Consider the following 24,894-nt stretch of genomic DNA (forward strand, 5'->3'; position numbering starts at 1 on the left):
GATTTTCTGGTCCTTTAAAGACTTTGTCATAATAAAGAATTGACTGCAAGTATTGATTTGCACATGGATCGTTAGAGATCGATTGCATCATGAAATTTTAATAGTGTTCGATGTTTTTTTTCTGACAAGTCCAAATTATTCATTATTTATTTTGCAATTCAGGAAAGCTAAAGTCATGGTTGACATGTTTGATCGAAGACGTTGTTACGGTAGTCATAGAAAGGATCTGTTATGGTCGGCGTTTTTTTTTTCTCGGTCATTCATCTCGAATTAATATATCCAGTTTGTTAACGCATGTTTACTGAGTAAATTACTTATCTAAATCAATAGTGGATGTTTTGAATGAAGTCAAGTGAGTTGGAGAAGAAACAGCAGGGTTTAATGATGTGTAATAAACTAAGAGAGATATACTCGAAATCTATTCGGATGAGAAAACGAAAGATTCCATCGCGTAAATAGGATACAAAGTCAGGCGGTTAACTTTTGGACCATTGTTGACCTTAGTGGAAGTGAAGTCAGACAAATGAGGAGGGACACAAAAAGTAAAAATTAGACGTGCGATTTTAGTCATTGTAAAAGGGAAATAAATTGATGTGAAACTGTTCTTTTCAAAGAACTCATTTTGTTCGTCCTGGAACAGATATTATTCTAGTATATATATATATATATATATATATATATATATATATATATATATATATATATATTCTTTGATATATTAAATTATCTATGGGCACATGTCTCGTCGTTTACGATTCATTAACAGAGCTGTGCCTAGCGAGATTTAAAAGAAAGCGTCTAGACCTTAAGCTATACAATTAAATGAATCCTCGCTAGTGCTTGAATATATATATATATATATATATATATATATATATATATATATATATATATTCTTTGTTTTGACAAGCTTCTGGGTTTGACCTTTACTCCTGATCTGAAGTGGAACACGTACATCAAGTCTGTTGACAAGGTCGCTGGAAAGATGGCGGGATCCTTCTACCGCTCCAGAAGATATCTCACTACTGATGCAATTCTCTATCTATATAAAAGCCAAGTACGTCCAAGGATAGAATACTGTTGCCATATCTGGGCAGGAGCTGCTAAAAACAGCCTATCCTGCCTTGACAGAGTACAAAATAGACTTCGTGGCTTAGTGGGGGATGCCCTTTTCTCTACCCTGCAACCTCTCTCCCACAGAAGAGACGTTGCGAGCCTATCCTTTTTTATCGTTATTTCCATGGCAAGTGCTCGTCTGAACTCCAATCTCTGGTCCCCCCATCGCCAATCTTTCACGAAAAACACCCGTCTAGCTGAATCCACTGTGAAAAATGTCCCCCACTCTATGTCTGTGCCTAAATCAAAACGCGGATTCCATGAACAAAGCTTCTTTCTTAGAACTGCACGCTTGTGGAACTCTGTTCCGTCTGCCTGCTTCCCACCGGACTACAACTTGGATGTCTTCAAGTCCAATGTTAACAAATTCCTAATGAACCGCCCCCTTAAGTAAACACTTCATCAAATCTCCACACTAACGTAATGTACTTGCAATAACCCTTATCCCTGAGTGGCTTCCGGGCCTTGATAAGTGGTGATCACTGTGTAAAAAAGAAAAAAAAATTCAACACATAGGAAATAAATACAGAAAAGATATGGTCCTGGATATGACCTTAAACTATATCCAGTGGTGAGGCCCCAGCTTGCGGACTTTGGTGAGTGTGGAGCCACCTTTTAATTGTCATTGCTCCCAGGTCCACTCTGACCCGGAGTGGTAGTACCTGTTAGAGTCCCAATTATGGGTTAAATAGAAACCGACTTGAAAACAACAAATATATTCTAATTAAAAAAGTTTTCTTCAAAATCTTTGGATTCGGCATTAAATAACCTGAAAAGGGTTGATATGCCGTAAAACAAAATCAACCAACCAAACAGAAAAGATATAAACATTTATATATTTTTCGTGTTGATTTTTTATTTATACACACACACATTATATATATATATATATACATATATATCTACCTATCTGTCTCTCTGTCTCTCTCTCTCTCTATATATATATATATATATATATATATATATACACACAAGTATAGAAATATACTACTATCATATTCATATCAATATCTAAGTATATAAACTGTGATCTTGTAAAAGCTACTCACTATAATTGTAATAGATACTGCCATACGTTTTTCCTGGATGTCATTTTTTATATTTAAATGGCTTAAGTGAGTCACTAGAAAATAAACAGACTCGTTTATCTTAACATCTGATGGTTGAGTCAGTGCATTTATTTACATTCCAGACCTTCATTCGATATTGTCCATTAGATAGATGTGTTAGTATGATAACTCTCGAACCGTTAGGATTTCCTTTTTTTTTTTGAGGTGTTGTATTCTGTCATTATAGTATTAGTAGAGGTAAGAATAGAAGAAGCAGTAGTTGATTACATTTTAACGACACTCTATGTTAAATTTATAGCTCTTCCGTCGAATAGTTTTAATCCTATACTTGGTTCTATTTGAACGCCTAAGCCCCTACTTGAGAATGCCAACGGGCTGCCCAAGCGTTTTTTGCAGGCAAGAATGCTTTTCCTTTAGAGCGTTGGATGTTCAAATCTACTCACCAACTTTTGTGCCACATCACTCCGCTGTGATAGGTAGATAAATAGCGACACATAACATTTTAGAAAGAGATATGCAATGGATATAATCTATTCATTTTTGTTTCATTTTATTTCAATTAAAGGTCTTAAAATTCAAGAGATCTCTTCTTGAAACTAAGACTTAATCTCTATATCAGACTAGCAGGGAGAGCTGACCTTGCCCGGGATTGAATGATGATGAACGAATATTTCATACTCCTATATTTTTATTCATCGAAATTCGTGAAATCGCCCGGGAGTAAGCTTCACGTGCTTCCATGCAGTAACTTAGTCCAAAATATATGTTATTCTACATTGCAATCTAGGGAACCTACTATTTCTTTATGAAATTATTTTATTTAAACTCCCTTCCAGTTAACGAAAAAAAAGTATTGACATTTATGTGTGGGGTATAACCTATAGATCACGTCATAAAAAAAGAAAGACACGTAAATTATATCTTATAAAATTCTTTGCAGTTTATGAAAAAACAATTAAAGAAATTTACAGGCAGAGTTTGAACGTACAGGTCACGTCATACAAAAAAATCTACAAAAAACAACAAAAAAACAAAACAAAAATCACGCTATCAACTTACCTGCAGTAGAATTTTCACGATCCATTATTCTATTATTGTTGCTAAGCGACGATATGGAAAAATGGCTTTACCGATGATAGATAAATTAAAATAACGGTTTCGGTTATCGATTATCAGTAATTATCAGGGGTATACTGAGATAAAACTTAACTAAGATCACTCCCAGACTTAAACTCTAAAGTTCTGTAAATTTTAAAGAAAATCTGTTCAGCTGTTTCGGAGTCTATAAGGAACGAATTCACAGACAGACAGACAAAGTTGCATTTATATAATTGTAGAGAAGAGATATACAGGTATTCGAGTGTTCTATTCAATTCTTTATGTCTGGAGTTAGTAAAGAAATGAAGAACGTTAGTTATATTCACAGTAATTCTCCGATTAATTATGCTATAATATAGCTTTCTTTTAGTTTCTAAGACAAAAATTCGCCTAGTTTTGTGGAATCTACAAGTTAGTGCTGTTACAATAGACATCGTCGCTTTGAGAAGAAGCACCAATCTTATACAAACTAGTGTAGAATAACCATATCGATGTAATCTTATTTGGACTGCGAATACTATGTTTGACAAGGGCGGATGTCAGGCAGATCATCAAGCACTGTGAGGCATGCCAGTCTATCGATCCTGCACCTGAGCAATGGCAGAAGGGGCGATTGGAAGTTGAGCATGTGTGGCAACGATTAGCGATGGATATTACCCATTACAGTGGTAAGCCCTTTCTAACCCTTATCGACTGTGGACCCACTCGTTTTGCGGTGTGGCGGCAAATGACCAGGCAGGACTCAGCGAATGTTGTCCGCCAACTGTCATCTATCTTTTCTTAGCGAGGTGCGCCGGAAGAGATATTGACGGACAACGATGCTGCTTTTTGTAGCCACCAAGTTCGGCAGTTATTGAATGAGTGGGGTGTCCGACTACGACTGTGATGTGCTCATGTGCCATCAGGGAATGGCATTGCTGAGAGGAGCCATCGTAGCATCAAGAGAATTGCTGCCAGAAAGCAATGCACCATTACGGAGGCCACGTATTGGTATAACATCACACCAAAGGATGGGAAGACACTAACAACAGCACCGGCCAATGCCATACACAAATACCGTGTTAGGATAAAGGGCATTGACACTGTCCAACCAATCGACGAGGGGAGTCATGATAAATACAAGGTAGGGGATCCAGTTTGGGTTAGACCCCCTGGAAACCGGTGCACCACCAAGTTCAAGCGAGGACGAATATCTAGAGTGGTCAGCCAGCAGTCGGTCTTTGTTGATTGAACCCCACGCCATGTGCGCGATCTTCGCCCAGCTAGTGAAGTACATCCCACAACTACAGAGAGCGATGAATCATCAGATGATGAGCTGCTGATGAGTGAGGTCACCGAACAAGAGAGTGGTAGTTGTAGTTCGTCTGATCAGGCAGGATCAGAACCAGAGCCAGAACCACACCCAGAACCAGAACCTGAATCCGAGAGTGTAAATACCACCCTTCGCAGAAGCCAACGAACTAAGAGGCCACCCCGGAGTGCACTCTATGTGATCATCAGATCAGGGGGGAGTGTAGTACTTACCAACAAAACAAACGCCCACGTGTTTGTGCCTTGTATAGGCATGCGCGACAACAAAACTTGGGTTTTTATAAGCGGAAGTCTCGAGGTTGTCAGGAATCTACAGGCGCATGCGCAAGAGAAGGGATTGAGATAGTGGTATAAAAGGCAGGTCGAGTGAGAAGGTTGTTGTTGTCATTGGACGTTACAGTGACGCGTGCGTTAGCAGGTGATTAAGAGACTGTTTTTTTTTTGTGTGTCAAGTCGCGCACCTCGGTGAAGATCATATAAGTCGTGCACCTCGGTGAAGGTGAAGGTCATATGAACCAGATTTGATGATCACTGCTGCTTGGCTAATTCTGTGATAGTCAGCGATGGTCTTTGTAGATTTCAAAATAGGAATGTTATTCATAGAGGAGAACACAAAGAACTACGTCAAGTAACGAGCAGATGTCTCACAATGCATCTATAAAACCTACTCAGTATGATTGAGATTAGAGTCAGCGTAAGAAAGACATGTGGCACTAACGCGAATAGATGATGATGTGTCTAAAATAAAATCAATTTTGTAATTTCTATTATTTTATATGTTTATGTATTTTTCTTACTGACAGTGAAAGAGTTGAGATTATTATAAATGTGTTGTTCGGTCAGCTATTACAAAATATTGGAAAGAGAATGCAAATGTCGGAATATTTGTTTCGCGTGTTATTTTTCGCGTATATTCATTTTAAATGACGAACTTTAGAAAAAGGTTCGAGAATTATGGCATCGATTAAGACATCCGATCGTAGGTGTTAACTCGAAATCCATGATTAGTTTGGATCTGAGAACAACAGTTTAACTGTGATGTCGCGGCACACATACACATGTTGATTTTAGTTTATCTAAAGATTCAACAGTTGATAAATGTCGTGACGCAATAGATAAACCTCCAAATGGCACATATGGGTAAGGAGATAAGAGACAGCAGATTTGTGTAGTCGACTTTAAATAGCAGGTCATCGATAGCGAAGAAAAATACATAACCCAGCTCTATAAAATGTTTTTTTTTCTTTATTGACTAATTTGACTGAAGTTTTGCAATGTAAATTTCGTTGATATATCGGTAAGTCAGTACAGCCAGTCGCGTTTTTCTCTCGACACTAAAGCCAACAAAGTGTAGAGCATTGTTGAGATGACTAGTTCCCCGTTGACTGAGGTATGACTTTGGTCCTGCGCCGTTCCAGATCGTTCACTCTCACAGGCTTTGCCTTCTCCCGTTGAGAACATAGTTTATTGCTAATCGCCTGATGTACTCCAACTGGGGAATTCTGACAGAATGCCCAGACACTTTTTGCAGACCAGAGTGATCTTCCACTAGGTCGCTGGCTTTTTAAATCTCACTCTCCTACTCTTGTGTCACATCACCTCGCTGCAACAGAGAGATAAATAGCGATATACAGAGCATTTTATAAACAGCTATGGGTTATTATTTTTATAGAAATCGCTCCAGACAAGGCATGGAGCCATTTGGTGAAAATAGCTCACCATAGTAATAAAAAGGGTAGCAACCGGTAGAAAATCTAACAGAGGAAATATGTTTACGTTAAAGTGAAATAAAAACTTGACCGTTATTCTCAGCCTGCTGAAAGTAATATTTTTTTATGAAAGTCGCTTACGACAAGGCATGAAGCCACTTGATGGTACCAAATACAGTGTGATGTATGCAATAAATTCTACGTCGGCAGCAGAGTTAGATCTTTGCACATTTGTATAAAAGAAGACACCACAACAAAGACATCTTCATTCCATAAACACCTATCCCAAAATCATAATCCCACCAAAGACATATTAGTAAAAATACGAGGTGCTGTAAGGTGCGGTAATCTAAAGCTCAAAACAAAAAAAAATCACCGATAATAAAGAAATTCAATCCAAAAATAAACAACAGATCAATGCTAAATTGCAGTTTCCTTATATAATTACATGAACAACAACAACAACAACAACACTATTAACACATTCTATACTAATAACAACAACATTTATCACGCTCTACGAGTAGTTGATGCGCACGGTTACTGTAACACCAGTGGACATCCATAATTATATTTGACATCCGCACACAGCTAGACTACTACACGCACTACTTGTCATTTATGACATCAATAAATATACTCGATGTAGTTTTTAGTAGAGAGCACCACAATATTAATCCCAGAATACAAGTAACTACCATTAAAACCTTAGACTACTAAGTAATAGTTTATATATATATATATATATATATATATATATATATATATATATATATATATTAATGTTGGGACGATTAATCGGAAGCAGAATCAGGAATCGGAAAAATCGGAATGTTTAGGGGTATCGGAATCGGAAAAATTTGCGCACATTTTCCGATGCCAAAATGATTCTTTTGTCTTTTTTTATTGGAATATGGTTAAAGTGAAATCTACCTTAACCGGTAATAATTATAAAATAATAAATGTTTATTTTATTTTTAACTACTAGTAAAACTAAAATCAAGAGATGATTCCAACAAGTGTATTTTTTTTTTCGCTTAGGAAAATATCTGCACATTTACTAGAAGGATAAACAACCTCGTGTTTTCTTACTTCTGTTTATCGTAAACCAACCTTTACCGGTCTCTATACGCGTTGGGACTATTTTGTCCTACAAACCAAAAAATACAATTTACTTAAGACTTTAGCACATAGGGGCTTGCTGATTTGTTCTGAAGTTAATCTGGATGACAAGCTTAAATTTATTACTAAGGCCCTTTGTAAGAATGGTTACCCCTTAGATATTGTTGAAACTACTATTAATAAGAAAGTTTCCAATTTTTATAAACCCAAAGAAATCATAGTTAATAGATGTCCTATTTACCTACATCTACCTTGGCTAGGTAATATCAGTGACCGATTTGCTAAGCAAATCTCTTTGTCTGTGCAACGGTGTTATTTTGCATCGAATCCACCAGTTGTTTATTCAACCAGACCTATGTTGTCGTCCATTTGCAAAGATGTCCTCCCCCGCCCCAACCATAATAATTCTAATATTTATTTATTTATATGTAGTTGCAGTGCGCACTATGTTCGGCGAACATCGCAAAGATTGGAGTTTCGTTTGAAACAATATGTACCATCAAAGATTCGTTATGCACATTTTTCACATGTTCTGAGTAATACGCATGGTTCTGTGATTTGCGATCACCTTATAAATAACCAACTATACATGTGCCATGAATTTCAGTGCTGACATGTTTACGATCTTGAGTAAGTCGCACTCGCCCTTTCATTTAAAAATTCTAAAGACTATTTTTATTACGTCTTTGAGACCTTCTCTTTGCCAGCAAAAAGAACATCTTTTAGGACTTAATTTAGTTTCTATGTAATTTTTACCCCGTTTATTTTTCGATTTTTTTTCTCCTCCGCCATATTCATGACTGTTTTTAAATCGTATTTTCCTCGATTTAGCTCTGTTGAACGAGGAACGAAACCTGGTTAGCTAACCTTTATTTTCATTTTTTATTTTTTTAAATCATCATGTTGATTGGTCTGTATTTAGCCATTATTAAATTCTGTACCTCCCGAAAAATTTATATATATTTGAGACCTTCTCCTTGCAAACAAAAAGAAAATCTTTTAGGACATAATTTGGTCTCTATGTATTTTTCCCCCGTTTATTTTTCGATTTTTTTTCTCCCTGGCCATATTCATGACATTTCTTTTTTTTTAATGGTACCTCGTACTCAGCCATAATTCCTTCCAGATATTCGTTCGACAATGGAAACAGTATTTCCTCTTGGAATTAACTGAAATGCAATTAATTAGTTCCAGAGTTTAAATGTCCCTTTTTTATTTGTAAACTTTGAGGATTTTATACATGGTAAAATAATGTCCATTTCTTTTTTGTTGTTCAAATAATCGGTAAAGACTTTAGAAACAAAGTTTTTTTTCTCGCGCAATTAATTACTGTCGTCCGGAGATACGCCCGCTTCGTTCGTCGTATTGAAGTTTACTGAACCTTTTTTTTAATTAACTTTTTGGACACCTCAACGTCCTTTGTCGTTCCACACACAAAAAAAGGGTCGACCAAACGAATTATGTGGTTCTGGTGCCACGCTGACGTGCTAAAAATAACTCAGACATTGTCTAGACTGTCGAAAGGGTTGCGATGACGCTGTTCTAAATATAACTTTCGTAATAAAGTTCAGACTCGCGTGGCGCCGTTGTCGAAGTGGGTTAGTTCGTCACACTACACTTCAAAAGTATCACGACCGGTATATATATATATATATATATATATATATATATATATATATATATATATATATATATATATATATATGAAATATAACGTTCCATTGAGGCACGCCGCTGCTTGTTTACGTGCAAAGCGGAGCCGGCGGGTTGAATTCCGAAATTTCGTTTAAGTACCGAGACAAGAAAAATCTCTAACCTTTGGTTCGGACACCAAATTGTTCGATCATTGAAACGTTCGGCAATCGAGGTATCTCACGCACTCACGCACACACACACACACACACACACACACACACACACATATATATATAACATTTCTAAAGTATTCTTTGTCTTGCTTAGAATAATAAAAATCTTTGATATGAAACAAACATTTCACTTCAAAAAAGGTTTTTGGAAATTCATTGAATCATTATAATTTAATTAATTTGCTCTATCTTGTATATCGAGCAATTCTTATTTAGATGGGATAATACTTATAGAATGTTACTGCCAGTAGTATTTTGTAAATCTTATAATCACAGGTTTCCAAAGCAGCAGATTGTTAAATAACTTTATTCCGAATATATATATATATATATATATATATATATATATATATATATATATATATGATTGCGACGTCTTGTCAGACGAGTGCGACTCCCTCAGACATTAAAAATCCATGAGCCCAAATGCCTGAGGGAGTATCTATACAAAGATGATGTTACATAGTTTTAGCTTTGTACGACAGCTAAGTCTCTCTCTCGGTTCAAAATGTTGAGATCCAACAACAAGCAAGAGCAAGATAGCTAGCAACAAATTAAACTACAGACCAGCTTTATGCGAGTACTGGTCTCCCGCTTTATGGTTTTTTAAATCAGAGATTTGCTTCTCCTAGAAAGGTCGCCTTCACCACGGCTTACGGGAGCCCTTTCCACCCCAATACACATATACCCACACACAAATATACATGGTGCTAGTTGGCCGTTGACCCAGAAAAAGAGTTCATTCGCCCTTATGTGTCAGGTCATGTCATATGCTACTGGTACCATGTAACCCAGTACTACCTGGCTCATGGTCGGGTCACCGGCGACTAAACTGGTTCCCCCACCAGACTTGTTTGGTGAGGAGGGCGGCTAGTCTCCCTGGAGGATATATATAAATATACATATATATATATATATATATATATATATATATACACACATACATAGATACATATATATATATATATATATATACATACATACATATATATATGATGATTGCAACGTCTTGTCAGACGAGAGCCACTCCCTCAGACACTAAAAGTCCATGTGCCCGAATATGACTTTTAGCCCTGCCAGCGACTTGCACACCCTCAAGCAGACATGGCACTGAAAACGCTCACTGATTTGTATGAGACTAACAGCAGCGGAACCTGTATTATCGTGGGCTTTCATGTGATTAACAAAACCTGCTTCCGACAACAGAGCCCGATCACACACCTTACAGATCCAGAGATCTCCATGGTTGGGCGGCAAGGTTTGGCATTTCCTACATGCTCTCTTAAGCTTCTCTCGGTCTATTTTGGCTGCTTCATAGTGTTCTGCACCCCTGTATATCAGTGTCCTCCACTGCTTGCGATCATACGCTAGGGACTCCCAACTGTCAATAGGAATATGAAAGCTCACCAGACTCTCCTTGATGCTATCACGAAAACGTTTTTTGGGCTTGTGCTGGGGTATTTTTCCAAGAAAGATCTCACCATAGAACAATTGTTTTGGGAGACGATAGTCTTCAAACCGGATGAGATGACCCGCCCAACGCAACTGGTTCTTAATAACAATGGTAGCAATACTGGTTGTTTTGGCCTTTTTTAAGACATATGTATCAGGGACAAAGCTATACCACTTTAAACCAAGAACGTGTCTAAGGCAGTGCTGATGGAACCTCTCGAGCAATTCTATATGTGTCCGGTACAAGGTCCAAGTTTCAGATGCGTAGAGTAGGGATGGTATTACACATGCTTGATATACTGAAATTTTAGTTGCCAGAGTCAGATCATCGTCAGACCAGACTATCTTGTAGCCTTCCAAAAGCATTAGATGCCTTGCTAATTCTCTGTCTTATTTCCGCATTAAGAGTGCCATCATTTGACAAGGCACTCCCAAGGTAGACAAAATTTTTTACGACTTCAAGGCGCTTTCCACAGACGAAGATATCAGGTTCCACATACAGATCATTGGGAGAGGGAGTGTACATGACTTTAGTTTTCTTAATGCTAACTGTCAATTCGAAGCAGGTACAAGCATTTGTAAAGAGGTCCATCACTAGTTGCATATCTATACATACATATATATACATACATATATACATACATATATACATACATATACATACATACATATATATATATACATACATATATACATACATACATATATAATACATATATATACATACATATATATACATACATATATATACATATATATACATACATATATACACATACATATATATACACACATACACACACACGCAAATATATATATACATATATATACATATATATATATACATACATATATATATATATTGTGTGTGGGTATGTATTTACGTTTAGTGTAAAAATATAGATGCGTATGTGTAAATGTATATGTATGTGTGTATACCTTTGTATATATGTACGCAGATGTATGCGTGTGTATATGTCTATGCATGTATTTGCTATATTGTTACATCTTATATTTTGTATTCTTATATTTTTATATTTCTATATTCCTGTGTGTATGTGTATCTATGAGGAAATATACTAAATGTGTGCATCTACGCCTGTGTATTTGCGTGTATGTATACTTTAGAAATGTGGGTGTGTAAAAATCAGAAATATCGTTTTGTCAATACTGGATGCCGGTTTTGGAATTGTCGTTTACCTTGAAAGTTGACCGTTGGTTATAGGCGCCAAATTGGCGGACTCCTCAAGTAATTTATAACACTACACCCGGGAGTAGATACTTAAATTTAAGGTTATAAAAATAATAAAAATAAAAATTGTCCCTACGGAAGTTATCATAAGAGAAAATAAAAGCATGAGGGAAATGGATTGATCAGATGCCATATCCTTACTTATCATCCCCCATACCAACCCCACCTCTATTCTAAGAGAAACATTCTTATTTTTTGTAAGTAATATAAGAAAATGTTTTTGTATCTTGAGTTTCAGTTTTCGAGGGAAATCCTTGACTTGGAAACGTAATCTTCCCAATAACAGCTGATTACAGAAACATGTATGCACATATGCAGCCATCAATGTTTCTATTAATAAATTAAATATACCTGATTGTTAAATCATCGAGCACTTTTTGGTAGACACATGTTGTTTCAGTGGATTTACTTCTAGGAAACCAAGCTATACTGCCATAATATATATATATATATATATATATATATATATATATATATATATATATATATATACACTAGCAAAAGTACCTGTCGTTGGCTGGGTTCAAAAACAGCCCACAGAAAATGGACTCTGATTTATAAAAGTATGATAGGTTATGAAAATGAAGGGTTGTAAAGAGATAGCTTCGAATTTGGGGGTATCAAAACCAAAGCAAAATATGATGAAAGTAAAAATACAATAGATAAACCCCATAATTTATTATACCATACCTGTTCACAATGAAACACTTATCACAATATTCTGTGGATCTATATAAAAAAACCTTGTTAAACTTTGTGACATATTTCCATTCTATGGATGTCAGGCGCGGACGAACACCCCATAATTTTATCATACCATATTTCTTCAAACTGAAACATAATTATCAAAGTATACTTACACAGAAAGATATGAAAAGTCTTTATTAAAGTCTGTGCCAATTTCCATTCGATGGAGGCCAGGCGCGAAGCAGACCCCCACAATTTTATTATACCATCCCTATTTAAGTTAAAACATACTTATCAAAGTATTATTATGTACATCTATATCAAAAACACTTGTAAACGTTTTTTCTTTTAAATTTTTAATTTTTTTATTGCCATATTTTGTGGACCAAGCGCGTACGCAGACCCCACCATTTTAATGAATCCATTATGCCAGATCAAGCATACCCATTCCCGCGTCTCGATACATCTTCTATCCTTATATGTGATCAGTTTTCTATAATAGTCAATCATAGGAGCCTATTCGTACCAGACACACACAGAGACGATCAGCTTTATATTATATATATATATATATATATATATATATATATATATATATATATAAGTATATATGTGTATATATATGTATGTATGTATATATATACATGTATGTATGTATATATATATATGTATGTATATATATATATATATATGTGTGTGTGTGTGTGTCTGTGTGTTGTTTGTTTGTTTTGTTAGCGATACTTTTTGAATGAATTCAATTATTTATATGAAAGTGCATTTATGCGAGTTGGGAAACATTTTCCGTCACCAATTTGGTAGCCCAAGGTTGAGAGCGGCATATGTATTATTTTTAAAATATAATTATCCAGTGACACGTGTTTCGCCGTCTACGGCTCATGATTCAGCCATTCTGATGAGTCCTAGACGACGAAACACGTGTCAGTGGATAATCATATTTCAAAAAACTATATATATATATATATATATATATATATATATATATATATATATATATATATCACTATATATATTATGACTGCCCCTTTAAGAACTGGGTTCTTTTTGTTGAGCAATAAAAAAAGTCGGTGACTTAGTCCACATGCGTAGATCGTGATATATAGGACATCACTTGATCACTCTAGACCTACTTGAATTATATGTACGCTTTATAAATGTTAATTTCAACTGTTTTCTCGTTGCAGTTCCCGCTGGCCGAGAGGTTTGTTCTTTTCTAATGTAGTCAGAGATGACGTCGTAACCGGATTCGAATCTTTCGATCGGCGGTAATCGTAACTCCCTCACTGATGGTTCCGGAAAGAAGAAACACTATTAAAAAACAATCATAGTCATAATTAAATGAGCATATATATGCATATATGCAGATTACGAGAGTGAACATTATGATATATTTAATTTTTAAATGTAGTTCCCAAACAAACAAACACAGACGTATATATTGATAAACGGATACACATTTCTCATTTACCGCATACTATGAATTTCTAATCTTTTACACGGATAACCTTCGGCATATCAAAATATTTCTATAGTCAGGCTTTGAAAACATGACATGGCGGACTGGTTGATGTGTCACTTTTGATTTAAGCGTTTTGGTATTTAGATTTCGATATTAGAAATCTTAAGTAGCCGAAAGGTCTGCCAACTGAAAATTAAAGGTCAAGCTGAAGATATAACAACATAACAAAAAAAAAATTAAAGGTCATTCTATCCAATTCAGCCAAGCAAAAAGCGAAAAATGCAAAAAAAAAAGAAAAAAAAAGAAAAGCTCCACCCTCCCTAATGAAAGCTCATTTGAAAATCATTCGAACTGAAACTATTTCTTAATAAATTATAAAAAGCGTTTCTGCAAAGACTTTTCTTCAATTTTCATTGCTGATTATATATTTTACATAAATTTATTTTATTACGAAATATGCTCTATTTCAGCAATTTTTATGTGTAGGATCTCTTCTCCAAATTTTAAAAAAATGTTTCGGGGTTTAATTGCTAGGGCTGTGACAACAGACTATTCTTTTCATTCTTTTGACTCTCAAGTATATATCGGCACAGTAAGATACAGTCAATCAACCGAGAACCACATCAGTCTATTAACAGATATATACTCAAGAGTCAAAACAATGAAAAGAATATGCTGTTGTCACGGCCCTATTAATTACACATACACCTATGACCACAGTTATGAGCCATAAAGATGACGAAACATGTACCTGTAGATATTTGTGTATATATATATATATATATATATATGTTATTTATGTGTACCCTTTAATATCTTCGAATGTACAGAATTTACTCATAAACAGCTAAATCTCCACAAGTTAAATTGAAACTGAATTCAAATAAATATAGTCCACATTACTCACGCTTACGCCTAGCAGATGTGTTCCAAAATTGATAATGATTGGTTCAGTAGTTTTGACGATATATATAAAGATAAAATGAATCCGATTTTTTTCCACGTTAACTTTTCGCGCTTGAAAAAATCCCATGCAACTGCTTGGAAAAACGTTACATGAAGAATGTCAAAGGTTCATCGACCGAAATGTTGTGAAAATGACACTCAAGATGAGAACACTTGCTCGATGAATCCAAATAAAACTATTAGATAGTAGACTCTTTTTTGGACCTAGTCCAATAGAGAGAGAGAGAGAGAGAGAGAGAGAGAGAGAGAGAGAGAGAGAGAGAGAGAGAGACTAGTAGTTGATGTACAGGCCAATTTCCGTCCAATCTGACTTTATTCATGCGCATGTTATAAAATTCGAGGAGACTTACGTTAAATTCGGAAAAGTGTTTTGTTTGAAATTTCGTACAAATTCCAGAGTTCGGCAAGGTGCATCTGACGTCAGGGTTTTCAGCAGCCAAAACGTGAGAATAACATCCGAAATGATAAAAGTTATGTTATTACTCGCGATAATCTCACTGAAAGACAGCGCATCATTACTTTCCTCATACGAGCCAGTGCTTAACAATGTATAGTGGATGTTATGCAATGTTTTTGTGTTGTCGAAAACCAACAAAAAACATACTTCTTGAAAAGATCCATAAATGCGGTTGACTATCCCAGATCATCTTCAGTACTTGTGCAGTTTAGAGAATTTTAGACAGAGTTTGCAAGGCAAATGTAACTTGTATAGTATTTTTGTTGCGTAAATTGTTAGGTGAAAGTACACACAAATAAAACATGCTTTCCCCCTTCTCATGCTAAGAAAAGCTTTCTAAATAATAACGTTATCAATTCAGCACGATCCATAAACTCGGGGAACACTAAATTCACCTTCTATTCTGATATTTCCAGATTCAACACAATACAATTCACAAATGAAAGGTACAGAAATGTTCGTGATTCGCCCGCAAAGATTCCAGACACAAAATCAATAAAAAAAATCTATGGCTAATCTTTAAGACGTAATTAAAAAAAAGTAATAACCTCGACACCAATCGTTTACCAGCACAAATAACATAAATAGTGGTACGTATGCCGAATAGGGACCGCATTATTGTCGGTATATTCCGGCAAAGTATGTAAATCGCCGAAATGTACCGAGACGCTTAGCCAATAAAATCGCAGCAGCTGACAATTACCAAACGCTATCTTTTGTTTATTAATTTTTTTACAGTAGCTTTTGTTTGCTTTAGATGAAAGTACAGAATAGTTATGAAGCTCCCCCTCATCTGCATATTAAGAATGGCTTTCTAAATAATAACGTTATTATCCGAAAGCGGCCTGTAAACTTCGCAAGTAACTTTAATACTGATATTACCATATAATGACGGGTTTCGAGTATTATATTGTCCCCTTAAATTTAACTGTTTGCTAGCGTTTTAAACATGTGTAACGTTACCCAACACATACGTTGACAAACGGGATCCATACGTTGTAGCCTCAGGGGCAAAGGAAACAAAGAATAGAAAAGAACTTCAACTCGCTTTTTGTTGTACAACAACATTTATCTCCTTATTCTCCCGCTACGCATGACTTCTCGTTATGGTTGTTACGTTACCCACGTATCTAACAAAATTTTCTCCTCTAACGCGCTTACTTTCTCTTTTTCACAATCTTTTTCCTTACAGTGACGTCATTTCGCATTTCGTAAGCATTTGCATACGCGCGTCCGCACTCTGTGACATATCGATTATTATTTTCGGTAAAAATTGAACCAAAATAAAATACGAACTTTTCGTTCGGCATCTTTACTCTGTTTGTATAATCTTGCCAGAATATGCCGACGATTACACTTATACTGCATAAGTGTTCAAATAGTAAATATAAAATGTACAGCAACAAAGTAGTAATACATATAAAGTAAAGAGATCGACAATAGTCCATGGCGACCAGAAGGCTCTCTTTTCTATTAGCTACTACAACGAAGTTTAAGGGAGAGTGTCCTTCGTTTCCAAGGGTTACTCCAATTACCATATACTGCTAAATTTTTAGCAAACGGACATTATTAGAGTGTTTGGTAGTTATCGACCGAAGATTGAACCCCGTTCTCCCAGTCCATTAATGAAAACTCCAAACATAAAACCAAACACTTGACTTCATTCATAAATCCGTATTTTCGTATTATTTAGATTCCTCAGACGACTCTTCTCATCTTGAGTGTGATTTTAACAATATTTCGGTTGATGTAATCTCCAATCTTCTTCAGGTGTATCTTGTTAAACTCTTGAATTTGGACGGAATTTCGAACGGAACCCTTTATTTACTTCACGGTGGTAGCATGCTCTTGTTCGGTCAGCCATGACTGGATAGAGGTCTTAAGCAATTTACAATTGTATTCTTCTTTTTCCTTCAGGAAAATATCATTTTTACAATTGATTTTTCCTAGTACTCTAACCACTGCGCCATGGGTCCTTGCGGACAATCCTAGTACGAATTTTAGGTACCTTAAACCTAGTTTATTTCTATTTGTAAATAATACTATTTATAACTAATTATTATTACTATACATATACATGCATATATATACACATACATATATACATACATATATATATATGTATACATATATATATACACACACACACATATATATATATGTATACATATATATATACACACACACACATATATATATGTATACATATATATACACACACACATATATATACACACACATACATACATATATATATTGTTGTTTTTACTCATTACTTGTATATACTATCTATTATTTATAATTAACGGTTTCCATATCGGAGTTTAGATCGACCGAAAGGTTGTGAAAATCACGTTCAAGGTGAGAACAATAGTCCGAAGAATCCAAATAATACGAATAGCCAATCCTCATTTTAAAAATTCAGAAACGTTAAAAAAAAATTTTTTTTTTCAAATTTGTTACATTTCTTTTACTCGATATAACAATTTTCAAACTTCGAATATAAAACAAAAAAATTAAAAATATTGAGAAACTATTCAGATTATTCATAGGTTTAGAATTGATGTAATCCATCAACTCTATAGTAAAAACCAACGTGTATTTTTATATAAATAGATATATGTACTAGTGTTCGAACCATTAATCGGAATCGGGAATCGGAAAAATAAGAACTTTTTGGGGTATCGGAATCAGAAAAGGTTTGTGGCTATTTTTCGATGCAAAAAAACAACAAAAAAAACGATTCGTTTAATTATCTTTTGTATTTGATTTTGTTTAAAACCAAATCCTTATTTGCTGGCAGTAAAAATAAAATAATAAATATTTATTGATTTTCAACTACTAGGTAAACTACAATCTATAGATCACCACTAGGTGTATCAGAATTTTTGTAGGAATTTTTGACACCCCTAACACGAAACTGCGAATAAAATATTAAAAAAACTCGTAATTTCTCTTTTAAAAGTGGGTTGTTTATTTTCTTTATGGATTATACTTCCAAAATAAACTATTAAACTTGTATAAAAAGTAATAAAAAAACAGTAATAAAAAAATAGTAATAAAAAAACAGTAATTAAATTAATTGAATTTTACGAGTTCAGTATTTTTCAATTTTTAAAATTTAAAAATCTATCAAAATTTTTCTATTGATTCTATTTTTACGATATTTTCAGGGTCAATGTAAAATTTTATGCTCTTTCCAATAAACCGAATATAATAATTTAGACAAATGTTTTTTTTCTAAATTCACCCCCACCCATTTTGAAATGTCTATTAAAAAGTAAATAATTAATTTACTCACCAAAGTTTTATATATTACAAATTGAAGATAAAAGATCAATAAATAATATATTCAAATTTAAAACAAAAAAAGAAATGTTTTTTTTTAGAAATTTACTTGTAAAATCCGAAGTTTAAAACCTTTTTTTTAAACCGCGTTGTTTTTTGTTTTTTAATGAAACCATGGTCCTCGCTCCTTTAATTGAAAAACAATTAGGGTTTGAATTACATTTTTCGAGTAGTTATAAGCTTTGAAAGACAGAGGGTCAAATTATTCAATATTTTTCACGAAATTTCTGACACCCCTAGATCACCACTCTAAAAACACGTGTTTTTACATTTGAAAAGAAATATGCATATTTAACGTGATTTTTACGTTAATCGAGGGAAAATAACAACCCCATAGTTAAATATTTAGAGATTTATAAAGAAACGGAATCGGTAATTGTATCGGAATCGGGAGTATATTAGAATCGTCCTATTACTAATATGCACTGTTGTTCCGTTATACAAAATCCAGCTTGTCTTTTTTATAAACACTGAATGAATAAAAAGTTGACGGTTTCGTTTTGTTTTCTGTACGTCAGGTCATCAGAAATTGTAATGACAATTGATACACGGAAAATTAAATTGTTAAATGTAATTCTAATAACAAATCCGACTATTTTATATCTTGATAAATATCGAATGCGAACACTGGTGAAGAGTAATTATTTTTCGATATTTTAGCAGATTAAAGATAAGCTAACAAATTTAAACTAAGAAAATATGAAAGTTATTTACAAGACTAAAAACTAATTGTTTGTATTTTATATCATGTACCACTGTTTATCAAGCCCCCGGAGGGTACTTGCTGATAAAGATTAAAGAGATCGTTAGTTGGATGGTGAATGCCGACAAAAGAACGGAAAAATTGGGGCTAAAAGAAAAGATTACTAAGAAAAATCGATTATTCAAGAGGACGGCTAAACAAGTACTTGTTTGCATTAGACTTGCGACCATGATGTAGTCGCCTGGGAAGCAGACTCGTTCACGGAAATCAGACTGTTCTTAGAAAGAAACTTTGTTCATAGAAGTTCCGTGTGTTTTGGTAAAGAGAGGCGAAAGCGAGTGAGTGAGTGAGAGAGAGAGAGAGAGAGAGAGAGAGAGAGAGAGAGAGAGAGAGAGAGAGAGAGAGAGAGAAGTGAATAAAATGATTCTCTATTTTGCATGATTGTTTTAGTAAAAACAATTTGGAATAAATAATTACCTGTTCTTTATGCATCTCTGATTCCCTTGCACGAAAGCCCTGTATGTTACCCACAGGTTTGTATACACGTCTTCTGGATGACATCTAAATAGGAAACTATGAATTGGTCTCTTTATATGTATTGGAAAACATTAAATATAACCTAAATATAGTTGAATGCTCATAAAAGATTTATAGAAGAGACAAATTCTCTTAAACAAACTACAAAATAAAATTGCGTTTATATTGAGTAAATTGTCACATAATAAAATCTTTCATTGACATTCGCCGGTGGTGCGATGGTGATAAGGTACGTACAATCGAAGATTACAGCAATTTATGTATCCGGTGCAATTAACAATCTCTTCTTTTCCTTACAGCACCTGTTTCACAGAAGAAACCTTGCTAGTTACCCTCTCTGCTCTATCGTTCTTTCAACAGAAGGTGCTCGACTGATCCCCAATCTTTGGTTTCTCTTTCTAAATCATTCAAAGTAAGAACTCGTCTATTTACCACAAAGAAAAATGACTCCCTTTCATACACCAAGTGTCTGCCGCCAGGTTGAATTTTTATGTACAAGGCCTCTTTGCAAAGACTTCCTGTCCGTGGAACACATTACCGCAGGATAGCTTCTTTGTTGATTAGAACTTTGCAGCGTTCAAACCCAATGTGAAAAAAATATTGTCAAGTAAAATAGAAAATGAACCCCGTGTTTACTTTAAGCAACTTTGTAACTCTTATTTACCTTATTTTGTTCTTTTCGTCCTCATATTCCATGAACTATGTTTGTGATAAACGGAAAATATTAGAATCTATCTTTCTCAGATTCATACTTGGCTAGTTTTTGATTTTGAAGAAACATGTTTTTTAGCTCCTTACATGAAAGAGCTTCATGACTTGTGTAAAGCGATTTTCATAAAGATGCCTTCCATAAGTAACCAAACTCTGTTGTAAGCACTGATCTATATTAATGCCCCCATGGTGTTCCTCGTCTTTCGATTGTCAATTATTCTGCTTCATTAATTCTTATCTTGAAGTAGTTCTTTGCTATGATAAGTGTTTATACATCAGTAGAAAATATATCTAGACGTCATTTTCCATTTTGCCGACAGAATATATAAAATTTTTTCATGAGCAAAGTTTCTTTCCTAGAACTACTCGTATGTTGAACATCGCAGGTCTGCTTCCTATCATACTATTTGGCCGAGAAGAAAGTTTCTGCAGATTTTTAAAATCTTTATTTCAAATGATGTATTTTCAAATAAGTTTTCGTTATAATGCATTTCTGTTATATATCATTATAAAGAGCGTTTTTCGCTCTATCTAATCGTTTGAATTACAACCGTTTTAACACAATTATGTCTTCTTTTCAGAACGTTTAATACACGATGGCAAAAAAAAAGTCGCACAATTTTCTTATTTCAGTTCAAACAAGGCCAAAAGCTGCGCGAGCAGCTCTCAATATCAACGAAGCGTTTATCCCAGGAACTACTACTAAATTCACAGCACAATGATGGTTTAAGAAATTTCATGGCGGCGACGGGAGTCTTGAAGATGATGAGCGTAGTGGTCGGCCATCGGATGTTAACAACGATTAATTAAGAGCCTTAGTCGAAGTTAATCAACGCAAAACTGTTCGAGAATTTGTTTCTTAATTAGATGTAACATAGACGACGATTTCTTACCATTAACAGAGATTGGAAAGACAAAAATCTAGATAAATAGGTGTCTCACGCATTGAACGAGAGCCCCCCCCCAACGCCTTTATGAAGTGTCATCTTCCCTTCTTTTACGCAACAAGAACGATCGTTCCTCGACCGGGTTTTGATTTGCGATGAAAGTGGGTTGTTTACGTAAACCGGCGACCTTTAGCTCAGTGATCAGACGCCGACGGAGATCCACGACACTTCCCGAAGCCGGAGTTTAACTAAAAGTAGGTCATGCTAACTGTTTGGTGGTATGCGGCTGGTCTCATTCATTACAGTTTTTTGAATGCAAGTTAAACCATTACGGTGTGGAAGTAGTCTCAACATAAATACACTTATTTTGCGTTGGCAAAAGTGTGTTGATTTTGATAGTACTTATTGCGATCATAAAATCTTTGTATGAAAAAAGATATATTCACCTGAATTTAAAAGTAAAAACCGCAAAAACTTTCTTGTCAACCTGATATTTTTTTATATTTTGACCGACAGATTAAAAATAAGCTGTCAAAATTGTAACAAATTCAAGCTAAAAAATATGAAAGTTATTTACAAAAGTAGAAACTTTTTTTTTTTTTTTACATAATATGTCTCTGTTTATCAGTCCCCCAAGATGGCCCTTGCTAATAAAGATTAAATATATTGCCAGTTGGACGATGACTTTCGTCAAAAAAACGGAAAAATTTGGCTGGAAAGAAAAAAAATTACTAAGAAAAATTAATTATCCATGAGATCGGCTCAACAAGTACTTGTTTACATTAGACTTGACGACGACCATTCTGTAGTCGCCTGGGAAGCAGACTTGTGGTATGTTGGTTCTAAGATGGGATATTCTAGGAAAAAAACTTAGTTCATGGAAATTATGTGCTAAAGAGAGACGAGAGTGAGTTAGCAAACAAGAGATAAATAGATAGATAGATATATTGATAGATGCATAGATATACATAGTATGAATAAAACATTTTCTATTTTACATAATTGTTTTACAAAAGCAAAATGGAATAAATAATTATCTCTTCTTTATGCATCTTACGTGAAAGCAGTATATGTTACACACAGGTTTGTATGCAAGTCTTCTGAAAGGTATCTACAAGGAAACTATGAATTTATCTCTTTATATGCATTGGAAAACATTAAATATAACCTAAATATAGTCGAATGTTCATAAAAGATTTATAGAAGAGACAAATTCTCTTAAACTACAAAATAAAATTGCGTTTATACTGAGTAAATTTTCGAATCATAAAATCTTTCAATTAGCATTCGCCGGAGGTGCGATGGTGATAAGGTACGTACAATTGAAGATGACACCAATACTATACATCCGGTGCAATAAACACTCTCTTCTTTTCCTTACAACGCCTATTTCTTAGAAGAAACGTCGCTAGTTTCCCTCTCTGCTCTATAGTTCTTTCAACAGAAGGTGCTCGACTGATCCCCAATCTTTGGTTTCTCTTTCTAAATCATTCAAAGTAAGAACTCGTCTATTTACCGCAACGGAAAATAACTTCCTTTCATATATAACGTGTTTTGCACCAAGAGGGAATTTTTATGTACAAGGCTTCTTTGCAAAGACTTCCTGCCCGTGGAACACATTATCGCGGGATAGCTTCTTTGTTGATTACAACCTGACCGCATTAAATACTAATGTGAACTTATCATTGTTAAGGAAAGTAGAAATGTAACCTCGTAATTCTCAATTACCTTATTTGTTCTATTCGTCCCCACATTCCATGAACAATGTATATAACTCACGGAAAAGATCAGAATCTATTTTTCTAATAAATGGATAGTTTTTAACATTGAAGAAGTATGTTTCTTTAGCTTCTTACAGCAAATAACTTCATGACTCGTCTGAAGCGATTTTCATAAAGAAACATTCCATAAGTAATCAAACTTCGTTGAAACCACTGATCGATGTTAATGATCCCATAGTGTTCCTCATCTTTCGATTGTCAATTATTCTGTCGCATTAATTCTTATCTTGAAGTAGTTTTTTGCCATGGTAAGTGTTTATACATCAGTAAAAAATATATCTATCTAGACGTCATTGTCGATTTTGTCGACAGAAAATATAAAACATTTTTATGAGTAAAGTTTCTTTCCTAGAACTACTCGTTTGTGAAAAACCGCAGGCCTGCTTTCGTACTTACTATAAGATAGTCGTTTTCAAGTCCCATGTAAACAAGTTCTTGTTGTGCCATTCTCTTAATTTGTAATTCTTTCTCAAGTTCTAACATTAGTGATCATCAATTTTACCCAAGTTCTAACATTTCTGATCAATTACATTTATTGATTTTTATTCTCGAGTGGCCTTTGAACTTTGATAAGCGGTGACCTATATCATTGTTATTTACCCCAATTCCACCGCGGGAAAATGTTGCATTATGTCGAAAAGAGAGAATTAAAACGCCAGATGCACAAAAAGTGCTTGAGCAGCACACGTGGCATTCCCCTGTAGGGGGTTCTCGGGTAATTATCAATAAGCTTAGAGAAAGGGTTAAGCCTGGTAGATTTGATCTGCTAAAACATCTTAGAATCATACTTCAACCTGATAGATGGAAGGTCATACCTATTAAAAAACATTCCCCGCTGTCGGATTGATTGTCGAAGATATATCCTCGACTGTATGACTATAACTCATTCAAGTTGTGACCAGTAAGAAGTGAACCGATCAAAAGTAAATCTATTTGGAGCATACATCTGTGTATAGATTAAGGTTAATAAAATGTTGTACATGTATCCAATGCAGAGAATTAAAAATAGCAGCGTTGACGTACACGTGATGGTAACATCTGTTTAATGCATTTGATAATCGATAAGTTTGATGTACGACTTTTATAACACGAATCTGATTTATTTTGCAATGATAACAAGAAAGATGCTGACCTCTCTTCTATTCTATTTTGTGAGAATTTCTCCACTCACAGAAAGAAGACTTATGAAGATCTGAACGCTGCTGTTAAAGAAAATACACATACCTTATATAAGAAATCTGGTACTTTTTGGCATTACAAAACGATGCGTTCAGTGTGACCAAAATATCTTGTTAAGGTTATGAGAGGGTGGTAATACTACTACTACTACTACTACTACTAA

General features: G+C 34.7%; 1 protein-coding gene across 4 annotated transcripts in view; it reads right to left on the minus strand.

Annotated features, from left to right (window-relative positions):
* The window catches only part of LOC145279819 (uncharacterized), an 843,773-nt gene that overhangs the window by 789,013 nt on the left and 29,866 nt on the right, over positions 1-24,894 (minus strand). For 2 of the 4 annotated variants that reach the window (XM_080131189.1, XM_080131188.1), the window contains exon 1: positions 20,114-20,266. The exons of the other annotated variants lie outside the window; for them this stretch is intronic. In XM_080131189.1, the coding sequence (XP_079987315.1) occupies positions 20,114-20,197 (84 nt within the window). In that variant the 5' untranslated portion in view covers positions 20,198-20,266. Of the gene's footprint in view, positions 1-20,113; positions 20,267-24,894 lie in introns of those variants that run through there. 4 annotated transcript variants of the gene reach the window in all.

Source organism: Euprymna scolopes, chromosome 7 (genome assembly GCF_053919585.1).
Source record: "Euprymna scolopes isolate OS-2025 chromosome 7, ASM5391958v1, whole genome shotgun sequence".
Taxonomy (NCBI): domain Eukaryota; kingdom Metazoa; phylum Mollusca; class Cephalopoda; order Sepiida; family Sepiolidae; genus Euprymna; species Euprymna scolopes.